Source organism: Lepus europaeus, chromosome 5 (genome assembly GCF_033115175.1).
Source record: "Lepus europaeus isolate LE1 chromosome 5, mLepTim1.pri, whole genome shotgun sequence".
NCBI classification, from domain to species: Eukaryota; Metazoa; Chordata; class Mammalia; order Lagomorpha; family Leporidae; genus Lepus; species Lepus europaeus.
This window is the reverse complement of record NC_084831.1, coordinates 21883386-21907567: the sequence shown is the minus strand read 5'-3', so window position 1 is coordinate 21907567 and position 24182 is coordinate 21883386. Positions and strand designations below refer to the sequence as shown.

Below are 24182 nucleotides of genomic sequence, written 5' to 3'. Positions count from 1 at the left end.
ACTGGTTCATTCCCCAGATGGCCACAACAGCCAGAGCTCAGCTGACCTGAAACCAGGAGCCAGCACCTTCCTCTGGGTCTCTCACATGTGTGCAGGGGCCCAAGAACTTGGGCCATCCTCCACTGTTTTCCAAGGTGCATTAGCAGGGAGCTGAATTGGAAATGGAACAGCTGGGACATGAACCAGCACCCATACGGGATGCCAGTGATACAAGCCAGGGCCGTAATCTGCTGAGCCACAGCATTGACCCCAATAAATAAATCTTTAAGAAAAATTCTTTACTAACTATTGGGAAAAAATTGAGGCCTTCTAAGAGCATAGAAAGTCAAGAATCCTGGCGGTCGTCGCGGCTCACTAGGCTAATCCTCTGCCTGCGGCGCTGGCACTCCGGATTCTAGTCCCAGTTGGGGCGCTGGTTCTGTCCCGGTTGCTCCTCTTCCAGTCCAGCTCTCTGCTGTGGTCCAGGAAGGCAGTGGAGGATGGCCCAAGTCCTTGGGCCCTGCACCCGCATGGGAAACCAGGAGAAGCACCTGGCTCCTGGCTTCGGATCGGTGCAGCACACCAGCCACAGCACACCAGCTGTAGCAGCCATTTGGGGGGTGAACCAACGGAAGGAAGACCTTTCTCTCTGTCTCTCTCTCACACTGTCTAACTCTGCCTGTCAAAAAAAAAAAAAAAAAAAAAGTCAAGAATCCTGATATATAATTTGGCAGTACCCTGTAAAGGCGAAAGTAAATATAACCTAAATCTCACAGCTCCATTTCCAGCTAAATTTCTTAAATCAGTTTTTTAAACTATGACCCATGATCCATTGTGAATTCAGTTTATTGTAGGGGGGAAAATCAATATTTAAAAACATGAAATCAGGATATCACTCTTACGACTCATAGTAGAAGATTAAGGATTGTTTTCTGGATTTCTCTCTTTCAACAGGGATTAATTTCAAAAACCATCTTGAGTCAGAAAAGCATGTCACATGATCACCTGTTACATAATTCACATGACATTCAGACAAGAACGTGGCACTGTGTTTTTAGGCATACATTCACAAGAAAAACCCTTTCAAAATGTCAGTGCAATCATTAACACAAAATAAGACAATAGTGACCTCTGCAGGAGGAGGATGGGGGATACGTTAAGGAAGAGGTATGCAAGGGTGATAGATTTTATTTTTTTTAACATACACTGTGCAAATTATATATCAGCAATTTACAATATGCAAAAAAGGTAAGGATTTCTTGCCTTTGCTCTATACTATTCTATAAAGGGCATATTCCAGGTGGCTAGCCTGACTCAGTAAGAGAGAGTCCTCTTATTCCGAACCAAGGAAATAAAGAAAGTTAAAAATTAAGCTGAGAGAGAAGAGAGAGGTTGAAAATCCAAATTGGTCAGGCTTCATCTATATTTGTCACAAAAATAGACAAAGCAGGGCTGGCCCTGTGGCTTAGCAGGTAAAGCCATTGTCTGCAGTGCCAGCATCCCATATAGGTGCCAGTTTGAGTCCCAGCTGCCCCATTTCCAATCCAGCTCTCTGCTGTGGCCTGGGAGGGCAGTGCAAGATGACTCAGGTCCTTGGGCCCCTATGCCTGCATGGGAGACCTGGAGGAAGCTCCTGGCTCCTGATGGGTGCAGCTCTGGCCGTTGCAGCCAGTTGGGGAGTGAACCAGCAGATGGAAGACCTCTCTCTCTCTCTCTGCCTCTCCTTCCCTCTCTCTATGTAACTCTGACTTTCAAATAAATAAATAAATCTTTAAAAAAACCAGACAAAACAACAGTATCCTCTATACTGTATGTGGGAATGGATGAGAGAAGAAACAAAAATATATAGACTACAAGGAATCACCCTAAATTAATGATAATAGATTTCTATGTCTAGTGAGGAAAAGAATGGGACTGGGAGGGAAACAAAACCATACCTATACTGGTCTACAATAAATAAAAAATGGTAACACATGTTAATGCTGGGTGGTGGGTACTCGTTACATTAGTCTCTATACTTTTCTATATCTTTTGAAGTATGGAAAAAAACTCTTGGTGTTAAATATATAATTTTAAATATTCACAATTTAAAAATCTGATTCTAAAAATTTACCAATACTCATATAAGTGCACAGAGATGTGTACAAATAAATCCATTGTAATTTTGTTTGTAATAGCGAACTATTGGAATTAACTAAAAAGGTTCAACAATAGTACCAGCTATATATATTGTGTATATAATCATTAACTTTTTTTTATAGCACCTGCATTGTGGTGCAGCAGGTTAAGCCACCACCTCTGGTGCTGACATCCTACAGAGGCACCAGTTCAAATCCCTGTTGCTCCATTTCCAATCCAGCTCCCTGCTAATGTTCCTGAGAAAGCAGCAGAAAATGGATCAAGTGCTTGGGCCCCTGCCACCCTTGTGGGAGACCAGATGGAATTCCAGGCCTCAGGCTTTGATCTAGCTATTAAAGCCATCTGGGGAGTAAACCAGTGGATGGAAGATCTATTCTCTCTCTCTCTTCCTCCCTCTCTTCTTTTCTCTCTCTGTTGCTCTGCCTTTCAAATAAAATGATTAAGTCTTTTTAAAAATTTAAAAAATAGGGGGTTGGCATTGTGGCATAGCAGGTTAAGCTGCTACCTGCAACTCCAGCATCCCATATGGGCACCAGTTCAACTCCTGGCTGCTCCAGTTCTGATACAGCTCCTGGTTAATGTGCCAGAGAAAGCATTGGAGTATGGCCCAAGTGCTTGGGCCTCTGCATCCACATGGGAGCCTAGGAAGAAGCTCTGGGCTCCTGGCTTCAGTGTGGCCCAGTCCTGGTCACTGCAGCCGTTTATGGAGTGAACCAGCGATGAGAGACCTCTCTCTGTCTCTGTCTCTCCCTCTCTCTCTGCAACTTTGCATTTCAAATAAATAAAAATAAATTACAATAAATTTATATATATATATTGGTATGGAAAATAATTCAAATTATATTAAATTTTAAAATTATTTTCATATTTATATTAAGATATACACAATGCAAATCTAGAAAGGACACAAGGAATTAGTTCCTATGGATGTTTCCAGGAAAGGAAACTGCATGGCCAGGGACTTGTGCTATACTCATTCACATTTTCCAATTTTATGCCACATACTTCTTGTACCTATTTTTAAAAACTATTCTTAAAATTTTAAGTAAATACCTAAAAACAATTAAAATTTAACCAAACCATTAAAAATGTTTGCCTATCTAGAGTGGGATAACTGGGGAGGGGGGGGGTGTGTGTACAGCTGAAATCTCTCTTTATTATTAAAAGCTCAGAAGAATAAACTGACTTTTTAAACCATGAACATATATAACTTTATAAAAATAAAGGCTATCTGAAAATTCAAAAAACTATTCTTAAAAACCAGGTACAGCACACTAATAATTTAATAATTTAGAAAAGTAAAATTTATATATGCTTAGAAAAAAATCTTGTAGATTGCACCCATTTAACAGTGATGATGCCCAGAGGATAGGACTTAGGCAACTTTTGTTTTCTACATGATGTATTCCATAATGCTCAAAACAACTTTACAAACAGGAAAAACAAACAAACAAAAAAAAGCCCACCCTTTCCAACAGATAAATGTTATTGGGTCCCGTGCCATGGTGTAGTAGGTTAAGCCTCTGCCTGCATTGCTGGTATCCCATATGGGCACCCCTGTGGGAGACCCAGAAACTCCTGGCTCCTGCTTTGGATTGGCCTCGTTCCAGCTGCTGCGGCCATTTGGGGAGTGAACCAGCAGGTGGAAGACCTCACTCTGTCTCTCCCTCTTTCTGTAACTCTGCCTCTCAAATAAATAAATAAATCTTTAAAAAAATAAACATTATCCTTCTCTTTGGCTTAATAAAATGTTAATATTTTGATTCACTATTAAATTTTTGTTAGGAACATGGAGTATTTTTGTTCTTCCAGTGAAGGCTTTTCACTATTTCATATACTTTAAAATATTTATTTATATGAAAGAGTTATAGAGACAGAGGTAGAGGTAGAGAGGAAAGAGATCTTCTGTCCACTGGTTCACTCCCTAGGTGACTGTAACAGCAAGGCTGGGATAGGCAGAAGCCAGGAACCAGAAGCATCATCTGGATCTCCATTGTGCGTACAGGGTCCCCAGCACTTGGGCCATCCTCCACTGCTTTTTCCAAGCCATTAGCAAGGAGCTGGATTGGAAGTGGAGCAGCCAGGACTCAAACTGGTGCTCAGACGGGATGCTGGTGTCACAGGAAGTGGCTTTACCCACTATGCCACAATGCTAGCCCCTATTTTATAATATTTTAAGCTCTTTTTAGCGAGAGTTTTTTAATTAATTAATTAATTTGAAAGGCAGAGAGAGATAGAGATCTTCCATCTGCTAATTTACTCCCCAAATGCTCACAGCAGCCAGGGCTTGGCCTGGCCAAAGGCAGCAGTCTAGAGCTTCATCAGAGTCTCCCATGTGAGGGGTAAGGATCCAAGTACTTAAGCCATCACCTGCTTCCTCCCAGGGTGTGCTTTACCAGGAAGCTGGAATTGGAAGCAGAGCCAGGACTCAAATCCAGGCATTCTCATGTGGAATGTAGCATCCTAATTGATATCTAACCACTGTGCCAAATGCCTGCTCCAAGAGACTTTTTTTTTTAATACTCAGGAAGATAATCCACTAAGTTTATTTCATTCATCATAACTATATTTTCTTCTTGAAGAGTCCTCTTGCACATCACTTATTCCTGAGTTATAATGGAATAAAAATAAGAGTATTTTCATTAAAAGTGACTTTTTCATTAAAATTTTCATTTTTATTTTAATTTTCATTAAAAGTGACTTTCTTTTTGTGGCTCAGATATTCTGACTATTTTGGTCATAACATGCATTTTAGTACAAGCTTTTTTTTAAATTTATTTTTATTTTTATTTTTTTTGACAGGCAGAGTGGACAGTGAGAGAGAGAGACAGACAGAAAGGTCTTCCTTTGCCGTTGGTTCACCCTCCAATGGCCGCCGCGGTTAGCACGCTGCAGCCAACGCACCACGCTGATCCGATGGCAGGAGCCAGGTGCTTCTCCTGGTCTCCCATGCGGGTGCAGGGCCCAAGCACTTGGGCCATCCTCCACTGCACTCCCGGGCCACAGCAGAGAGCTGGCCTGGAAGAGGGGCAACTGGGACAGAATCCGGTGCCCTGACCAGGACTAGAACCCGGTGTGCTGGCGCCGCAAGGCGGAGGATTAGCCTAGTGAGCCACGGCGCCAACAAGCTTTTATAGATAAGTCAAATATGGGGAGTTGTCAGTCCAAAGGAGTATTTTGATTCTCTAGATTAAGAAATTTAAAACAATTATAGGGGGCTGGTACTGTAGTGTAGCAGGTTAAGATGCCACCTGCAATGCAGGCATCCTATGTGGGTACCAGTTCAAGACCTGGCTCCTCCAATTCTGATCAGCTCCCTGATATGGCCTGGGAGAGGAGTAGAAGATGGCCCAAGTGTTTGGGCCCCTGCACCTGCATGACAGACCTGGAAGAAGATTCTGACTCCTGGCTTTGGATCAGCCTACCTCTGGCCATTATGGCCATTTGGGGAGTGAACCAGCAGATGGAAGATTTCTTTGTCTCTCCCTCCCTCTCTCTGTAGCTCTGCCTTTTAAATAAATAAATGGTTGCTCTTTGGCATAACTGAATAATCAGTATCACTACTCCTGTGTTTTGTGGCCATTATTGTGTAAAACCAGGATAACTTGAATATACTGTGGTATCAATGACAGTTGATCTTATAACCTAGATGGCTGCTAATTGACTAATGATAGGTTGCATATGTAGCAATGGATACACTGTACAAAGGGATGATTCACTTTCCAGGCAGGACAGAGTAGGATGGCATAAGATTTCATCACACTATTCAAAACAAGACACAATTTAAAACTGAACTGGGGACAGGTATTATGGAGCAGCTGCTTAAGTCATATCTTGGAACACTCATATATCATACAGGAGTGCTGGTTTGAGTCCTAGCTGCTCCATATTTCTGCTAATGCACCTAGGGAGGTAGCAGATGATGGCTCAGGTCCTTGGATCACTGTCACCCAAATGAGTTCCTGACTCTTGGCTTCAGCTTGGCCTGGCCCTAGTTGCTGTAGGCATTTAGGGAGAAAATCAGTAGATGGAAGATGTCTTCCTTTCTTTCTCTCCCTCCCTCCCTCCCTCCCTCCCTCCCTCTCTCTCTCTCTCTCTCTCTCTCTCTATATATATATATATATATGTCTTTCTGCCTTTCAAATCAATACATAAATCTTTTTAAAAAATCAAATAGTTTATTTTTTTAATTTTCATTTAATATTTTGGGACCTCAGCTGGTATTTAACTAAAAACTACAGAAAGTTGAAATTACAGATACCTACTGTATATGAAGGAAGCTATAAAGAAAGTGAGAATTCAGTAATCCAAAACAATTCAGAACAAATAGCATCCAGCAGCAAACTCTTACGAGTGAAGTTTCAATCACTACGATCTTGAGACCTGACTCCCATATCCTTTTTCTGTTTGCATCTTTGTTCTTTTCTGCCTTCTGTTACTCTCAACTGTTCCTGTTTTCCCTGACTACGCCTAGTTATAAAAAAAATCGTCAAGATCTGACCTACATCTCAATAGTGTCCACCTCTGTTGCATTTTTCTATTATGGAATCTCCTCCTCCAGGGGAAAGCTTTATCTGAGTTTCAAAGCAATCTGCAATAGTCAGTATTCTGAAGTGACTGACTCACAGCTAGAAGTGGTTGGAAATCCTCTGACCTACTAAAAGAAAGAAAGAACTTAAAAGGGGCGATATCCACTTACCACGAACCTGCTTTTTTATTTCTTTGGCAGAATCCAGCCACGTCTGTGAAGAGAAGAAAAGGTATTCACACAGAGCTCCAGAACACACAGACAACAGAGTACTAGAAGCAGGACAACTGGCCAGCTGCGAACAGTACCTCCAGCTCAACCTACGTTTCCTCTGATAACCTTTACATTCATAAAACATACTGGTTTTGAGCAGAGGAAAAACAGGAAGCCAGAAGTTTGGCTTGAATCCTAGGTTCCACTACTTCCTGGCCCAGGACCTCTGCATCTCAGTTTCCTTATCTGTAAAATGCATTATTAATAGAATTTTTCTAGAATTATTGTGAAGATTAAATCAGTTAACATGTAAATCTTTTAGTAAATGGTAAATTCCAAATAAATATTTTTTATTTGTATTATTCAATAAAGAACAGTAATATCCACAACTTAATTGGCATCTTCCAAATCTTATTTTCCCCTCAAACCCTGACCTTTGGTCTCATTCAAGTTTTCTGTCACACAGCACTTGGTATATTGTTTGGGTCTGGTTAATGTTTACTTAACAAATATTTTGTTTTCTCTGAAGACTCTTGGCACTTCACTATCTCATACTCCACTTTGAGTCTCCATACCATAAAGGTAGGGCTTCTTAACCCATGGTAGACCACAAAAAATCATGGTACTTGAAAAGAGCCTTACCATTAACATCTTTGAGAGATATTTGAAGACAGAAATTCCCAAATTTCTAGACTTACTTAAAACATTATATGAATATAAGATACATATGGAGAAGCACATAGAACTTAAATACAGACCAATAAAGAATTATAACACTACCAGCATCCCAGGAGCTTCTCTCTTGCCTCCTCTTACTCCCTTTCCTTCATCTAAGAGGTTTAACATTGAATTTTAGTGGTATTTAGAAGAAAAAAAGAGTAACACATCTCCTTCCATCCCCTACCAACAAGGGACAAGTATGGGTGACCATCCCATTTGCCCCAAAGGACTGGGCTTGAACATCACCATTTTACATTTGGTTATATACTACTTTGACTGTTATATAAACCTGGTTACCACAACAGACAATAACCACAAGACAGGGGAACAGTTTCTTCTGGTACTTACCCTGTAATTAACCCAGAGGATTAAGAAATATATATTAATAATAGCACTTCACACAAAACAATTCTTTAGTATAAAAACCAAGCACATACTTGTCTAAGTTCTGTCAGAAAGGGTGGACTTGGCAGTTTTCTTCTGTTTTAAATGACTGAAAAACTTTATAAATTATTGTAAGTCTAAAGTCAGAGGGAAAACTTTAAAAGCAACCACTGAAGAGTTTTGGGGGACTCTGAGAACCCTGGTTTACCATGCAATCCAGGACACTCAATGAAAACTACCTTCCACCACTTTAAGTGGTTATTACCCACCATAGTAAACGCCACATAATTTTAAGAGAATATCCAAAGATAATCTGAAGTTTCCAAACTCCTCTCAGTGATTACATAAAACATTCTATGACTCTGGGGCTATCATTCCTACACAAAGAAGACAAACCCAGATTTGCGACGATCAAATGGGGGCTCCAAGAGATAAACTAATTCAATGAACAAATTATTGCTTTGGTATCCACACCTCCATATCAAAAAGAAAAGCATTAAACAAAACTTTCTGGAGATAACAGGAACAGGTACTTTTAAACTCAGTTTAAATTACTCCACTCCTAGTTTTTAATTTACCCAACAAATATTTGAAGAATGTTTCCAAGTGCTGGGCACTATGAATATAAAAATGTTTAAATGGCATTTGTCCTCAAGGACTTGCCATTTTCTTTATTCATTTATTTATTTGAGAGGCAGAGAGACAGAATAAGAGAGCATGGCCGTATCTGCTTGTTTACTTCCCTAAAGCCTATACCAGTTCAGGGCTGGACTGAGGATGGAAGCAGGATCTGTGAGCTCAGCTGAGTTCTCCACATGGATGGCAGGAACCCAGTTCTTGAGCCATCACCTGCTGCCTCCCAGAGTGGGCATTAGCAGAAAGACAGTGTCAGGAACCTGCGGTGGGAATCAAATACAGGTACTACAATATGGAACACAGGTACTCTAACCGTTAGGCTAAACAGCCACCCCACCAAGCTGTCATTCTAATGTGAGAGACAGAAGGGACTAATCTGTTTGTTCTACGTGTGCTCATTCCTGTAACAGAACTGTGTGTGACAGCGCTAAGATAGAGTGGAAAGCACCCTAACAGCACACAGATGTGCACCAAAATGAACCAGAGGGTAGTTAGAAAATGTTTCTCAATAGCATGTTTGAGGGATCTAAATTGAATCCTGAAGGATAAACAAGAGATAGTCACAGAAGAAAAGGAAGTAATTAGAGGGGCAAAAAGGTAAAAGAGAGCACACAAGACATCCAAGTTGCTGCTGTAGTTCAGCACAGCTGGAACACAGTGTTAAGGAGGAGAAAGGAAAACCAAAAAGAACAGTAAGGGCCAGAGCACGGAGGATATAGTACTCCATGCTAAGACACTTGGACTTTATAAAGTTCAAAGCTGAAAGATTTAAAATCAAGGAGTGATACGAATTAGAGGAAGCATGATTACAGACAAGGGAGATCAAATTAAGAAGCTGGTGGGGATTAGGGACAGTGACAGAGAGCACAGAAGGAGATTCTGGAAAAGTTCCCTTCTCTTTATTGTAGAGCTTTACTACAGATGCATTCACTCTGTAAAAATCATCAGAAATGTACGTGTATGCTTTATATACTTTCTTGTATTATGTTATGCCAATAGTGAGGAAATAGAGATAATATGTGTAAGCCAATTTTTCAAACAGGATGGTTGTAAAAGAGAGGAAGAACGGTTGGACTTCATTGATAAAACAAGTTAGAGAACTTTTTTTTTTTTTGACAGGCAGAGTAGACAGTGAGAGAGAGACAGAGAGAAAGGTCTTCCTTTTGGCGTTGGATCACCCTCCAATGGCTGCCGCGGTAGCGCGCTGTGGCCGGTACACCGCACTGATCCGATGGCAGGAGCCAGGCGCTTCTCCTGATCTCCCATGGGGTGCAGGGCCCAAGCACTTGGGCCATCCTCCACTGCACTCCCGGGCCACAGCAGAGAGCTGGCCTGGAAGAGGGGCAACTGGGACAGGATCCGTGCCCCGACCGGGACTAGAACCCAGTGTGCCGGCGCCGCAAGGCGGAGGATTAGCCTAGTGAGCCGCGGCGCCAGCCCACGAACTTATTTTAATAGGGACTGTAAGTTACTTTCTTTTTAAAGATTTATTTATTTTTCTGAAAGGCAGAGTTTCAGAAAGGAGAGGAAGAGAAAGAGAAGATCTTCCATCTTCTGGCTCACTCTCCAAATGGCCCCAACAGCCAGGGCTGGGCCAGGTGGAAGCCCGAAGCCAAGAGCCTTACCAGGTCTCCCATGTGGGTAGCAGGGGCCCGAGCATCTGGGCCATCACATCTGCTGCTTTCCCAGGCACATTTGCAGGGAGTTGTATTGGAAGTGGAGCAGCCAGGACATGAATTGGTATCCATGTGAGATGCTGGCATCACAAGCAGCAGCTTGATCTGCTATACCACAATGCTGGCCCCCATAAGTTACCTTCTAAAATAGCAGTTCTGCATAACCTTCTACTACCTGTTTAAATACTTTCAGTAGTAGGGAATTCCCTTTCAAGGCTGATTTTATCCATTATATCTTGTGAGTAAAAGAAAGCACACTAACATTTTAAGTTCACACATTACAAAAAATGACATTCCTTCTTTAGCTTAAAAAAGTTTCCAAATAGCACAGCAATAAAAAGTAGCAAACCCCGATTCAGATCTCTGTTCCCTCAACTGAAGTATTTATTACAGGCCTCCCATGTGCTCTTTTGTTTCAAAAAACACCATCCTCCATATAGTTTCACTGCTTGGGAATACTCTCCCCATCTATGCATCTGAAGATTCCTATCTCTAAAAATTCTCGTCTGATGTTCCCTTCTGCAGAAAACCCTTTTTGACACCCCATCTATGTGGGTACCTATCTTACTGCCAGCTCCTAGTCAGTCTGGGAGCTTCATGAGGAAAGAGACTACATTTTTCATATCTCCGCTCAACACAAGGCAAATGCTATTTGCTCAATAGATTTTATGAATGAATAAAAAACAATGAATGAATGATGCTATTACAGTAAACTAGGAAAGAAATGATAAACTAGGACAACAGTATTTGAAAAGGTAAAATGAGGGGCCGACGTTGTGGCACAGCAGGTTAAAGCCCTGGCCTGAAGCACCAGCATCCTATATGGGCACCAGTTCTAGTCCCGGCTGTTCCTCACCCAATTCAACTATCTGCTATGGCCTGGGAAAGCAGTAGAAGATGGCCCAACACCGTGGGGCCCTGCACCCACATGGGAGACCCAGAAGAAGCTCCTGGCTCCTGGCTTCAGACCGGCCCAGCTTTGGCCAATGTGGCCAATTGGGGAGTGAACCAGCGGATGGAAGACCTCTCCCTGTAACTCTTTCAAATAAATAAAATAAATATTTAAAAACAAAGAAAGAAAAGATAAAATGAATAAGAGATTTTCATATTTTTTATAGCATTTATAACCTTGTCATAAAGTTCTAAGAAAGAACTACACATATCCTGGGTTGGTCATCAAATATCCGTATCTGGAGGCCCTATAATCCCCTATGTACACACAAGTGACTTATAAAATACTAGTCTTTTGGAGTAAATAATTTATAATCTCCAGAAGTCTGTCTTAACTCAAAGAAGAATCCTTGTTTATCCTGCTGCTTGGACCTCAAATCACTTTCCAATATAGGTTTATAAAAACTCTATTGGGGGCCAACACTGTGGCATAGCAGGTAGAGCCACCACCTACAGTGTTGGCATCCCATATGGGCACCGGTTTGAGTCCCAGCTGCTTCACTTCTGATCCAGCTCTCTGCTATGGTCTGGGAAAGCAGTAGAAGATGGCCCAAGTCCTGAGGCCCCTGTACTCTCGTGGAGGAAGCTCCTGGCTTCAGATCCACACAGCTCCAGCCATTGTGGCCAACTGGGGAGTGAACCAGAGGATGAAAGATCTCTCTCTGCTCTCCTTTCTCTGTGTAACTCTGATTTTCAAATAAATCTTAAAAAAAAAGAAAAGAAAAAAAAAAACCCTCTATTGTGCAGGTAATTGTAGACCTTATTCCTTTAGTGCTAAAAAGCAACACATGTAAATACATCTCAACCACCAAAACAAGTTTCTCTAGCAAAAAACAAGATCCCAAATGCAGCCTCTCTACTCTGCAGGTGTATTTAGTAAATCAAAAAGACTAACATGGGGCCAAGGCTGTGGCGCAGTGGGTTAACGCCCTGGCCTGAAGCACTGGCATCCCATATGGGCACCAGTTCTAGTCCTGCTCCTGCACTTCCAATCCAGCTCTCTGCTATGGCCTGGGAAAGCAGTGGAGGATGGACTGGGTTCTTGGGCCCCTGCAACCATGGGGGAGATCCAGAAGAAGCTCCTGGCTCCTGGTTTTGGATAGGTGCAACTCTGACCATTGCAGCCAACTGGGGAGTGAACCATCGGATGGAAGACCTCTCTCTCTCTCCCTCTCTCTGCCTCTCCTCTCTCTCTGTGTAACTCTGACTTTCAAACAAATAAATAAATCTTTTTAAAAAAAGACTAAGGTGAATTTTGTAGACTCTAAAGATACAATCATCATGGGGCCAGCACTGTGATGTACCAGGTTAAGCCACCACCTGCCATGCCAGCACCCTATATGGGTGCTGGTTCAAGTCCCAGCTGCTCCACTTCCAATCTAGCCCCCTGCTAATGCACCCAGGAAAGTGGCAGAAGATGGCCCAAGTACTTGGGCCCCTGCCACCCAGTTGGGAGGCCTGGATAGAGTTCCAGGCTCCTAGCTTTGGCCTGGCCCAGCCATTGTGGCCAGCTGGGGAGTGAACCAGTGGATAGAAGATTTCTCTCTCTCTCTCTCTCTCTCTCTCTCTCTCCCTCCCTCCCTCCCTCCCTCCCTCTGTAATTCTGCCTTTCAAACCCATTTGAAAGTCAGAGTTACACAGAGAGAGAAGGAGAGTTAGAGAGAGATAGAGGTCTTCCAACCAATAGTTCACTCCTCAATTGGCTGTAACGGCCAGAGTTGCCAGGAGCCAGGAGCCAGAAGCCAGGAGCCAGGAGCCTCCTCAGGGTCTCCCACATGGGTGCAGGTGCCCCAAGGACTCGGGCCATCTTCCACTGCTTTCCCAGGCCACAGCAGAGAGCCAGATCAGAAGCAGAGCAGCCAGGTCTCGAACTGGCACCCACATACATGGGATGCTGGCGCTTCAGGCCAGGGCATTAACTCACTGTGCCACAGTGTGTGTGTGTGTGTGTGTATACACACTCATCACTGACATTGCCTTCAAAGACACTCTTAAATCAATGGAATACAATACAACCTTTCAGACGACTGTTCACCTAAATTCCTCATACTCTCGGTTTAATAGTCACCCCGGTGGCTATTTGTTCTTTGGTGCTTGTTCTTTGCCTTTGCAAGGTGAGAGAAACTCTTCTGGCTAAGACTGATTATCTTTTTAGAGTTGATTATCCAACTCCAAAGGTAAGAAAATCATCCACACACGAAATGGAGAAAGAAGACAACATAGTACTGAACCGAACGTAATCCAAGCTTAAAGTTCTCATGATCTGCCAGAGGGGCTCAAGTTTTTTGCTTGGAGAGGGAATTTGGAAAGAGGGGAATTAATGTAGGTGACTTTTCCCTCAAATAAAAAAATCCTTGATTCATTCATAAATAACTAAGCATGAATAAGGATAAAATATAGGAAGCAACTAAGGTTGATTCATAGTGGCAATAAATTTCTGACAGGGCAATAGAAGTTCGCTCCTAACCACTTTTCCTCTCCTCCTGCCAGGCTCAGTCTGGCAATAAGCCCTTACCTGCAGTCAGTAGGGAAAGCAGGCAAGTCATTCCATAGGAGGGAAAAGTCAATTCAATTAGCTTTCCTCCCTGCTAAAGACACCCCACTGCGTATCCATCTAACACATGAATGCAGAAGCTCTGAGGAAGTTATTTATACAAAGGGCAAATCTTTATATACATAGAAGAGAGACACCAGAGACTAAGAATGGAAAGAAGATAAAATATTTATCTCATTGTATCATACATGAACTAATTCTGTAGGTAGGAAACACACAATAACAAAAACAAGCAAGAAACAAAGGTGAATGTAAAAATCTAGGAAAGAGGAATACAAAGATGCAGAAGAAAATCACTTAGGAAGGAGCACAGGCAAGGAGCTACAGGACTGAATTAACTGTGCAACCTGAAGGAAGACACCTCTGCCTTTATGTGCTTCTGCTTTCCGAGCTCCCAAAGACTTGAACCTCTGGTATTTTCTGTTTTCAGAATGATACACAATTTTAGATAGATGAATAACAAAGATTAAATATTTTACAAGTGTAATCATGTCATGCATAACTATGAATAACTATACATATCTTTCCTAACAGGGGGTTATCTGGAAATTTGGCTCACTGCCAGCAGGTACACAGGGAATGATAGCATTAAAAATTATAGGGCCCACTGCTGTGATTTGAACTCCTTCACTAGGCCCCAACAGTGCTGAACAACCAAAATGGATTACTCAAGCCAAGTAACCAAAATACTACAGACACAGGTAGATATACAAACAAACCAATTTTTATATAAAGAGGTGATTTCAGCCTACCTGAGTCAGCTTAATAAGGAAGTCTCCCCTGTTCTAATCCTTTCAAGAAAAATACTCTGATGTTAGCCAGTCAGCTTTTCTTCTATTAATCTGTTCCTTTTCCCCACCTTGTAAAGCCCACTGTCTGCCACTGCCAGTGGGAGCTCTGGTTCGTAGTATGGAGGCTACCTAGTTCATGAATTGTGACTAAAAACCAATTGTTAACTTTAACTAAATTTATTGTAATTTTGTCTTTTTCTAATAGCTTAAAAGAAGTCATATAATCTGGCTAAATACAATTAATTTTGAATAAAAGTACACTGTTCTTTAGTATACTCTGCTTGAGAAAGGATTGTATTCAACCTGAAATATGCTCTAGAATTCACCTCTGCTTTATGTCACACAAATTCTTTAAGCCAAAGGGTTTGGTTAGTGAATAATTTCATTTTGAAATAATTATACTATCATAATAAAAATACTGATTTCTACTGAGTACTTACTATAAGTCAGGCAACATACTACAAAGCATGTATCCATATTTTACCAGTGAGAAAACAAATGTAACTTACCTATCTCACCACTACTAAGTGGCAAAGTGATTCTACAAAGTACAACAAAATGTCTCACTCTTTCAATAAACATTTATGGAACGTGGGGCTGGCATTGTGGCTTAGCAGGTAAAGCTGCCACCTGCAACACTGGTATCCCCTATGGGCACTGGGTCAAGTCCCAAGTACTGATTGCACCATTTCCAATCCAGCTCCCTGCCAATGTGCCTGGGAAAGCAGCAGAAGATGAACCAAGTCCTTGGGCCCCTGCACCCTCATGGAAGACCCAGAGGAAGTTCCTGGCTCCTAGCTTTGGCCTGGTCCAGCCCTGGCCATTGCAGCCATTTGGGGAGTGAATCAGCAGATGGAAAATCTCTGTCTTTTCTCTGTAACTCTGTCTTTCTTTTCTTTCTTTCTTCCTTTTTTTTTTTTTAAATTAATTTATTTATTTGAAAGCCTGAGTTACAAAGATAAAGAGAGGGAGAAGCAGAGGGAATCTTAAATCCACTGGTTCACTCCCCAAATGGCAGCAATGGCCAGGGCTGGGCCAGGCTGAAGCCAGGAGCCAGGAGCTTCTTCCAGGTCTGCCACGTGAGTGGCAAGGGCCCAAACTCTTAAGCCATCTTCTGCTGCTTTCCCTGGCACATTAGCAGGGAGCTGGATCAGAAATGGAGCAGCCTAGTTTTGAACCAGTGCTCATATGAGATGCCAGCATTGTAGGTAGCAGCTTAACCCATTATGCCACAGCACCAGCCCCTATATTAGGCACTTTTAAAAATACTTCATAATTATATAAATGAACATAAAGCAATTTAATATTGCTTCATTAAATAGTAGGGGTAGGCACAGCAGTTAAGTTGCCACGTAGGATATCCATATCTCATATCAGAGTCCCAGAGTTTGAGTTCTACTTCAACTTCTGATCCAACTTCCTGCTAACGTGTATCCTGGGAGGCAGAAAGTAATGGCTCAAGTTCTACCCACATGGGAGACCTGCTATGAGTTCTTGGCTCCTAGCTTCAGCTCCCAGATGCTATGGATACTTGGAGGAATAAACCAGCATATAGAAGTGTTCTCTCTCTCTCTCTCTTTCTCTCTCTCTTTCTAAGAAATAAAAATTTAAGGCCGGTACCGCGGCTCAATAGGCTAATCCTCCACCTGCGGTGCCAGCGCACCAGGTTCTAGTCCCGGTCGGGGCGCCGGATTCTGTCCTGGTTGCCCCTCTTCCAGGCCAGCTCTCTGCTGTGACCCGGGAGTGCAGTGGAGGAAGGCCCAAGTTCTTGGGCCCTGCACCCCATGGGAGACCAGGAGAAGCACCTGGCTCCTGCCTTCGGATCAGCGTGGTGCGCCAGCCGCAGCGGCCATTGAGGGGTGAACCAAGGGAAAAAAGGAAGACCTTTCTGTCTCTCTCTCTCTCTCACTGTCTACTCTGCCTGTCAAAAAATAAACTAGTTAATTAATTAATTTTCAAAAAAAAAAAAGAAATAAAAATTTTTTAAAAATTTAACTGAAGGGCTGGCATCATGGCACAGTAGGTTAATCTTCCGAATGTGGTGCCAGCATCCCATATGGGCACCAGTTCTAGTCCTGACTGCTCTACTTCCGATCCAGCTCTCTGCTATGGCCCAGAAAAGCAGTAGAAGATGCTCAAGCCCTTGGGCCCCTGCACGTGCGTGGGAGACCTGGAAGAAGCGCCTGGCTCCTGCTTCGGATTGGCGCAGCTCCAGCCATTGCAGCCATCTGGGAAGTGAACCAATGGAAGGAAGACCTTTCTCTCTGTCTCTCCCTCTCACTGTCTGTAACTCTGCCTCTCAAATAAATAAAAATAAAGAAAATCTTAAAAAAAATTAACTGAAATAATGAAAACTGTTGTAAAGGAAATAAAAATAGTTGCTAACAGGGCAGGATATGGATAACACTAACAATGGTCAAAAGTGTTTAATGGGAGCAGGTGTCTGGCACATTGATTAAGGTGCTGCTTGCCTAGTTCAAATCCCAGATCCTCCACTTCCAATCCTGCTTCCTGCTAATGCACACTCTCAGAGGCAACAGGTAATGGTCCAGGTGCTTGGGTCTCTGTCACCCATATGTACTGAGTTCAGCACCTCTGGCTTCAGCCTCGTTCAGTCTCAGCTGTTGAAGGCATTGGGGAGTGAACCAGCAGATGGAAAATTTCCCTCTGTATATCTAGCTCTCTGTCTCTTCCTCTCCTCTCCCCTATCTCTTTGCCTTTCAAATAAAATAAAATAAAAACAAATTTTCAAAATTTTTAAAGTTATCAATACCACTGAAAATGTTCTCCAAATAAGGGCCCTAGAAACTCAACTGCAAGTGAAAAGGATTTCTTTTGTGGATACCTTTAGATGAGTCAGCTTCTAGACATTTAAGCATGCTTGGCTCATAGAAAAATTATTTCCAGTTATATTAAATAAGTAGATATTCAGAGACTTTATATACTTCCATGCTAAATTCAAAGATTTTCAATTATTCTCACATTAACTTTGGTGGCTTATTTCCCACAATATAACAAAATTCTGTTTGGGGGGCTTAAAATTATTTCACTGAGTTTGTGTAAGCTAAAGTAATTCTCAGAGTATTTTCTTTGGCTTATAGGAGAATGTTCTAGCGCATGGCTGCAGAAAGTTTGTCACTGTAGTTTTAGGAGTAGTGTTTTATTTTTAATTAACTTCAACATTCTGTTACTAATGGGAAATAGAGACTTCAATACAAACTGGTTTGAGCCTTTAGGGAGACAAAGTAAAGGTTAAGAATTTAAAAGAACAATTATTAACCTAGTGCTGGTAAACACAGTTTTTCTGTTTGAGTCAGCAGTCATTCACAGGAGGAACAAGTTTTTGCAAACTACCAGATATATTTTACAAAGATATTTTGTTTAGGCAAAGGGTAATTCCATATCTTCGGTTACCCAACTCAAATAATCTAATCTATGGGCTTTGCTGTTGCTTGCTGTCCCTCAACTTGTCTTAGTAAGTTGAAATCACCTTGGAGAAAGAACCAGCTAAAATGACTTGAACACATTGTAAATACGACTCTCTCAAGGACACCCCATACCTCTTACCCCATATATCTCATTAGATTCACCCATGACTCTATTCCCTACACTCTATGTTCAGCAAGGCTAAAAGTCTCTCAGTTCCTTAAATATCACTCTCTCAATTCCAGATCTTTCCACAAGCCATTCTCTCTCCACTTCATTTGCCCATTTTATTCTCTACAACTCAGCTTAGCCATCTCCCCAAAGACTTTCCAGGCCATACCTTCTCATGACATCTGTACTCTTTTTGTATAACACTCATCACAACAGAAATTAATGTTAACTTCATACTAAACTAAAAGCCCCAGGCAGCAGTGACAATGTCTACCTTACCCACAGCTATATTCACATCATCTAGTAATATAAACTAGAATGAAATTTTCTTCATTACATATTAAGCTAAGTATTTGTCATTTTTAATTGCCCCAGGAAATAACATAAATGTACTGAGGTAAAAACCTGACTTCTAACCTTTCTCCATGTTCTCACACACCCTTTTTACTTCTTTCAAAAGTTAACAATTAGGGGCCAGCATTGTGGCATAGCAGGTAAAGCCACCACCTGCGTGCTGGCATCCCATATGGGCACCAGTTCAAGTCTCAGATGCTCCACTTCTGATCCAGTTCCCTGCTAATAGCCTGGGAAAGCAGCAGAAGATGGCCCAAGTCCTTGGGCTTCTGCACCTATGTGTGAGACCCAGAAGAAGTTCCTGGCTCCTGGCTTTGGAACGGCCCAGCTCTAGCCACTGGGGTATGGACCAGCAGAATGAAGACCCCTCTCTCTGCCTCTCTGTAACTCTGCCTTTCAAATACATAAATAAATCTTTAAAAGAAAGATAACAATTGGCTTCCTTTTAGACTGAGGAATGTCAGATTCATCATATGACAGTTTAATAGCACTGAGACTTTACTCTCTTATAACATTGCTTCAAATTAAAATTATATATTATAATGTAATGATAATATTGATTCTAGACCATCCATTCAATTTTATGAACTTCCCATGTATTCAATACAATATTAATTGTATGTGGAGTTATAAGTTATTGGTATTTACTTTTTAATTAGAGCATCATACCTCTTTGCTTTCCCTGCTCTTATTATTTTTAAAAATTTATTTGAAAGGCAGAGAAACAGAGAGACAGACAGAGGAAAGATCTTCCATCTGCTGGTCCACTTCCCAAATGCCTGTAACAGCCAGGGCTGGGCCAGACCAAAACCAGAACTTGAGAACTCAATCCAAGTCTCCCACATGATAGGAACTCAAACACCTGATCCATCACCTGTGGCCTCTCAGGCTGTGCATTAATAGTAACTGAATTGGAAGCAGAGCCAGGACTCAAACCCAGGCACTCCGATGAGATGCAGGTATCCCAAGTAGTATCTCAACCAGTGTGCCAAATGCCCACTCCTCCCAGCCTTTCTTAAATATACAGAAGATACTTTTTCTCAGTGATGAAAGAACACACTAGCAATGGTCTTTTTTATATTATTATTATTTTATTTTAATTCTAGAAGGAAAATCTGAGAAGCAAGAGTAGACAAGGAGTAACTCTTAAGTATATAACATGTCTTAGAAAATCAGGCACAGAATACATTCTTAACAACAATTCCAACAACAAAAGAATTACATTAAAATTTTATCAGCTTCTCAAACTGCAAGCAGTCTACTTACCTTAGAGGTTGCATTGTCCCAAATGGCGAGGCCAAAATAGTCTTCCTCCAAAAGATTGAGGTGCTCACACACTCGTTTAAGCAAATCTTGTCCCTTAGCATGTTTCTGCAAAGACACACAAATTTCAGTTGAGGTTTATTATTATTCTTGTATTCATCATTAAACAAAATAAAATGTGACTTTCCAATTTTCTCTTTTATTTTTGGTTATTAACAAACTTTCAGCTAGCTAAATAATCTAAGAACAATACAATTTACCAAATTCCTGCTCCTCAATTTGTCATCTTACAGATGCAACACATTTATAATAACTGGGAAACAGTCTTACAATTCAAAGCAAAATTGTATCTTCCCTCCACCACCCAACCTCTAAATCCTTCCTAAACATCATTATCTTTATTTTTGTTGCAATATTTCCTAAGGCACGTTATGGGTCGCTGTCAGTCACCATGACAAACTGAATTTCTGAATCAACTGTCAACAGTGACATTTAACTGTGGCTGTGAAAATCATTAGACTCTTTATCCTTTTCAGACCAAATGTTCCAAGAGAATGAGTTATGCTTAACCTCTGTGCAATCTTTTTCAGAAAAATTCTTTAAATAATATTTTAGATAGCCTGTTGACGCTATCTGTTGGAGTAGCTCTTTCAATGGTGCTACAAATCATTTTCTGAATGTTTGCTTACCTAAAAAGTCAAATCATTTCCAACTTTGAGTACCTACACTCCATTTCTAGGGAGGAAATGCCCTAATGGAGAGGCTGTAATTTAGAGTCAAAAATTCCTAGATCTTCCATTTACAAGCTATACAACCTGGATAGATTCAGTTAACCTTTCTGAATATTATCTTTCCTATTCAAAAAATGGTAAGACTATTTACATCTGTGCTACCTACCTACTGGAACTGTTGAAAAAATTAAGTACACTAATGCCTTCTGAGAAATAAACAGAAAAAGGCTTCAAAAAATCAGAATTATTTTGGTCACACATACATGACATATCTTCCTCCCAATTGCATGAGTTATTCTGAATGACTATTAGTACTTCACAAAAATGTTAATTCATTTCAGTCTTAACCTATCATTATTACATATTTTTCTTCATCTTTTTCCTATGTTTTCACTCTAAACAATGGAAAATGATTTCAAGAATCTTCAGGTTCAGATTCCTAGTCCCTTACTCATCATTCCAAAATCCAGCAGTTCTAAAAAAATTCTTTGTAGGCTGGTGCTGTGGCTCAACAGGCTAATCCTCCGCCTAGCGGCGCTGGCACACTGGATTCTAGTCCTGGTCGGGGCACCAGATTCTGTCCCAGTTGCCCCTCTTCCAGGCCAGCTCTCTGCTATGGCCCAGGAGTGCAGTGAAGGATGGCCCAAGTCCTTGGGCCCTACACCCCATGGGAGACCAGGAGAAGCACCTGGCTCCTGCCTTTGGATCAGCGCAGTGTGCCGGCCGCAGCGGCCATTGGAGAGTAAACCAACGGCAAAAGGAAGACCTTTCTCTCTGTCTCTCTCTCTCACTGTCCACTCTGCCTGTCAAAAAAAAAAAAAAATTCTTTTTGTTATTAAAAATCATTTCAAGGCAAATTCTAACCTTAACTGTAAGAGGTTAATTACAATCAATTTACCCATCTTAGAATGAATCTTTATATATTTCATCACAGAAAGAACACATTTAATAATGTGGGTACTGTCACAGGTCATGGTAGATTTATTATGACTTATAAGGAATATGTACTTAATGCCTTTTTCAAATTTAAAAATTCTTGAATTCTGGTGCTATAACATAGTAGGTTAAGTCTCCACCTGTGGTGCCAGCATCCCATATGGACACCAGTTCAAGTCCCGGCTACTCCACTTCCACTCCAGCTCCCTGCTGATGGCCTGGGAGAGCAGTGGAAGATGGCCCAAGTGCTTAGGCCCCTGTACCCATGTAGGAGACCTGGAAGAAGCTCCTGGCTTTGGATCAGCCCAGCTCCAAGCATTGCAGCCATTTCGGGAGTGAATCAGTGGATGGAAGACCTTTCTCTGTCTGTAAGTCTGCCTCTCAAATAAATAAATAATTCTTTTTTTTAAAAAATCATGACTTCTGACGCCATAAACAAGAGTGTCAAATTGTTAAATCAACAACAGGAGTCACTGTGTACTTATGTCTCATGTGGGATCTGTCCTTAATGTGTTGTCCAATGTGAAGTGATGCTATAACTAGTACTAAAACAGTATTTTTACACTTTGTATTTCTGTGTGGGTGCAAACTGATGAAATCTTTACTTAGCATATACTGAATCGATCTTCTGTATATAAAGTTAATTGACAATGAAAAAAAAACCTGGTGTTAAATTGGAAATTGCATACAAAAGTAATCAATTTTTTAAAAATATCATGTAGGATCTCTGTCTTTAATGTGCTGTACACTGTTACTTAATGCTATAACTAGTACTCCAACAGTATTTTTTCACTTTGTGTTGCTATGTGGGGCAAACTGTTGAAATCTTTACTTAATATATACTAAACTGATCTTCTGTATATAAAGAGAATTGAAAATGAATCTTGATGTGAATGGAAGGGGAGAGGGAGCGGGAAAGGGGAGGGTTGCGGGTGGGAGGAAAGTTATTGGTGGGGGGGAAGCCATTGTAATCCATAAGCTGTACTTTGGAAATTTATATTCATTAAATAAAAGTTTAAAAATAAATAAATAGCCGGCACCTTGGCTCAACAGGCTAATCCTCCGCCTTGCGGCGCCGGCACACTGGGTTCTAGTCCCAGTCGGGGCACCGGATTCTGTCCTGGTTACCCCTCTTCCAGGCCAGCTCTCTGCTGTGGCCCGGGAGTGCAGTGGAGGATGGCCCAAGTCCTTGGGCCCTGCACCCCATGGGAGACCAGGAGAAGCACCTGGCTCCTGCCATCGGATCAGCGCGGTGCGCCGCCGCAGCGCACCGGCCACGGCGGCCATTGGAGGGTGAACCAACGGCAAAGGAAGACCTTTCTCTCTGTCTCTCTCTCCTACTATCCACTCTGCCTGTCAAAAAGGTAAAAAAAAAAAAATAAAGAAAGAAAGAAAAAAATAAATAAATAAATAAATCATGACTTCTGAAACACATATGTTCCAAAGGGCTTCAGATATAATGGACCCACACCTGGATTTTGTATGAACAGGAAGAATGAGTGTGGAAGAGTTTCATCATCTTTAACCTAGCCAACAGCAAGAAGCAATAAAAGCAGACCTTGGGACTCCTCTAGTTACCAGGTGTAGTGGCTGTTTTCAAAGTGCAATAAAACATTTTTCTTGATTCCCTTTTTACAACTTGGGGAGGGAATATCTATAGTAAATACAGCCTAATATTTTAGATTATCTATTTGCTCTTGGGTATATTTGCATTTGCACATAAATAATTCAATTTAGAAGTAATTTGTTGCACACCTATGAGAACAGCTGAACCTAAAATCAGAAATTGAGGTAATCTTGTAAAATCTAATCATGGAAGATCACTCTATAACAAAACATATATTTTTAAAACAAAATACTTTCTTATTATTAAAGTAACATATGCTCTACCCAAAAGATTTTGTCTGATTTCTTTACTGGAGTTTTTTGTTTTGTTTTTGTTTTGAGAAGCAGAGACAGAGAGCTCCTATCTACTTGTTTGCTCCCTAAATGCCCACAATCATCAGAGCTGGGTCAGGGCTGGACCCAGGAGCTGTGAATTCAATCCAGGTATTCCACATGAGTGGCAGGAACCCAATTACTTGGACCATCACAGCTGCCTCCCAGGGTCTGAATAAGAGGAAGCAAGACTCAGCAGACTGAACCAAAACTGAACCCAGACACTGTGGTGTCAGGTGCAGGCATCTGAACCACAAGGTAAATGCCTTCTCCCTCAGTTCACAAGATTTCAGCAGACACAGGAAAAACTGGAGAAGAAAATAAGACTTGCTTATAATCCTCTAGCCTCACCTCCAGGAAATCACTATTAACATTTCTTTCCACAAAGAATAGTAGTTCCAGTGGATCTTACCTTGGGTAAAGGCAATACTTATCCAACTCCAGATGCAACGATTCACAAGAGGACTGACTACTGGAAATTAAAATGCACTCACCTCCACGACACATTCATAAACTGTGTCGTCCAACAAAGAAACCTTGCAATGCATGTTTCTGTGTCTTCTGATCGATTTCTCAGAAGCTTTTAATTCTTCTGCTTTTGATTGAGGATTTTCTTCTTTTACTTCTGTTTTGAAGCACTCTTCAATTCCTTCTCCTCCCTTAGTTTCAAAATCTGGCTCTTCTCTGTGTTCTTCCTGGGCAGGCTGCATATCCATGACCACACCGAGTCAGTAATAAAGACATCTCACAAAATGTGCTGTATACACTTTTATCTGCAATACCCCTAGCTAA

At 41.4% G+C, this 24182-nt stretch overlaps 1 protein-coding gene across 15 annotated transcripts in view; it reads right to left on the bottom strand.

Annotated features, from left to right (window-relative positions):
- EPB41 (erythrocyte membrane protein band 4.1) overlaps positions 1-24182 on the bottom strand; it is a 232715-nt gene that overhangs the window by 105767 nt on the left and 102766 nt on the right. For all 15 annotated transcript variants that reach the window (XM_062190815.1, XM_062190804.1, XM_062190803.1 and 12 more), the window contains exons 3-5: positions 23885-24094; positions 19789-19893; positions 6818-6860 (exon numbers count right to left, since the gene is read on the bottom strand). In XM_062190815.1, the coding sequence (XP_062046799.1) occupies positions 6818-6860; positions 19789-19893; positions 23885-23938 (202 nt within the window). In that variant the 5' untranslated portion in view covers positions 23939-24094. The remainder of the gene's footprint in view (positions 1-6817; positions 6861-19788; positions 19894-23884; positions 24095-24182) is intronic.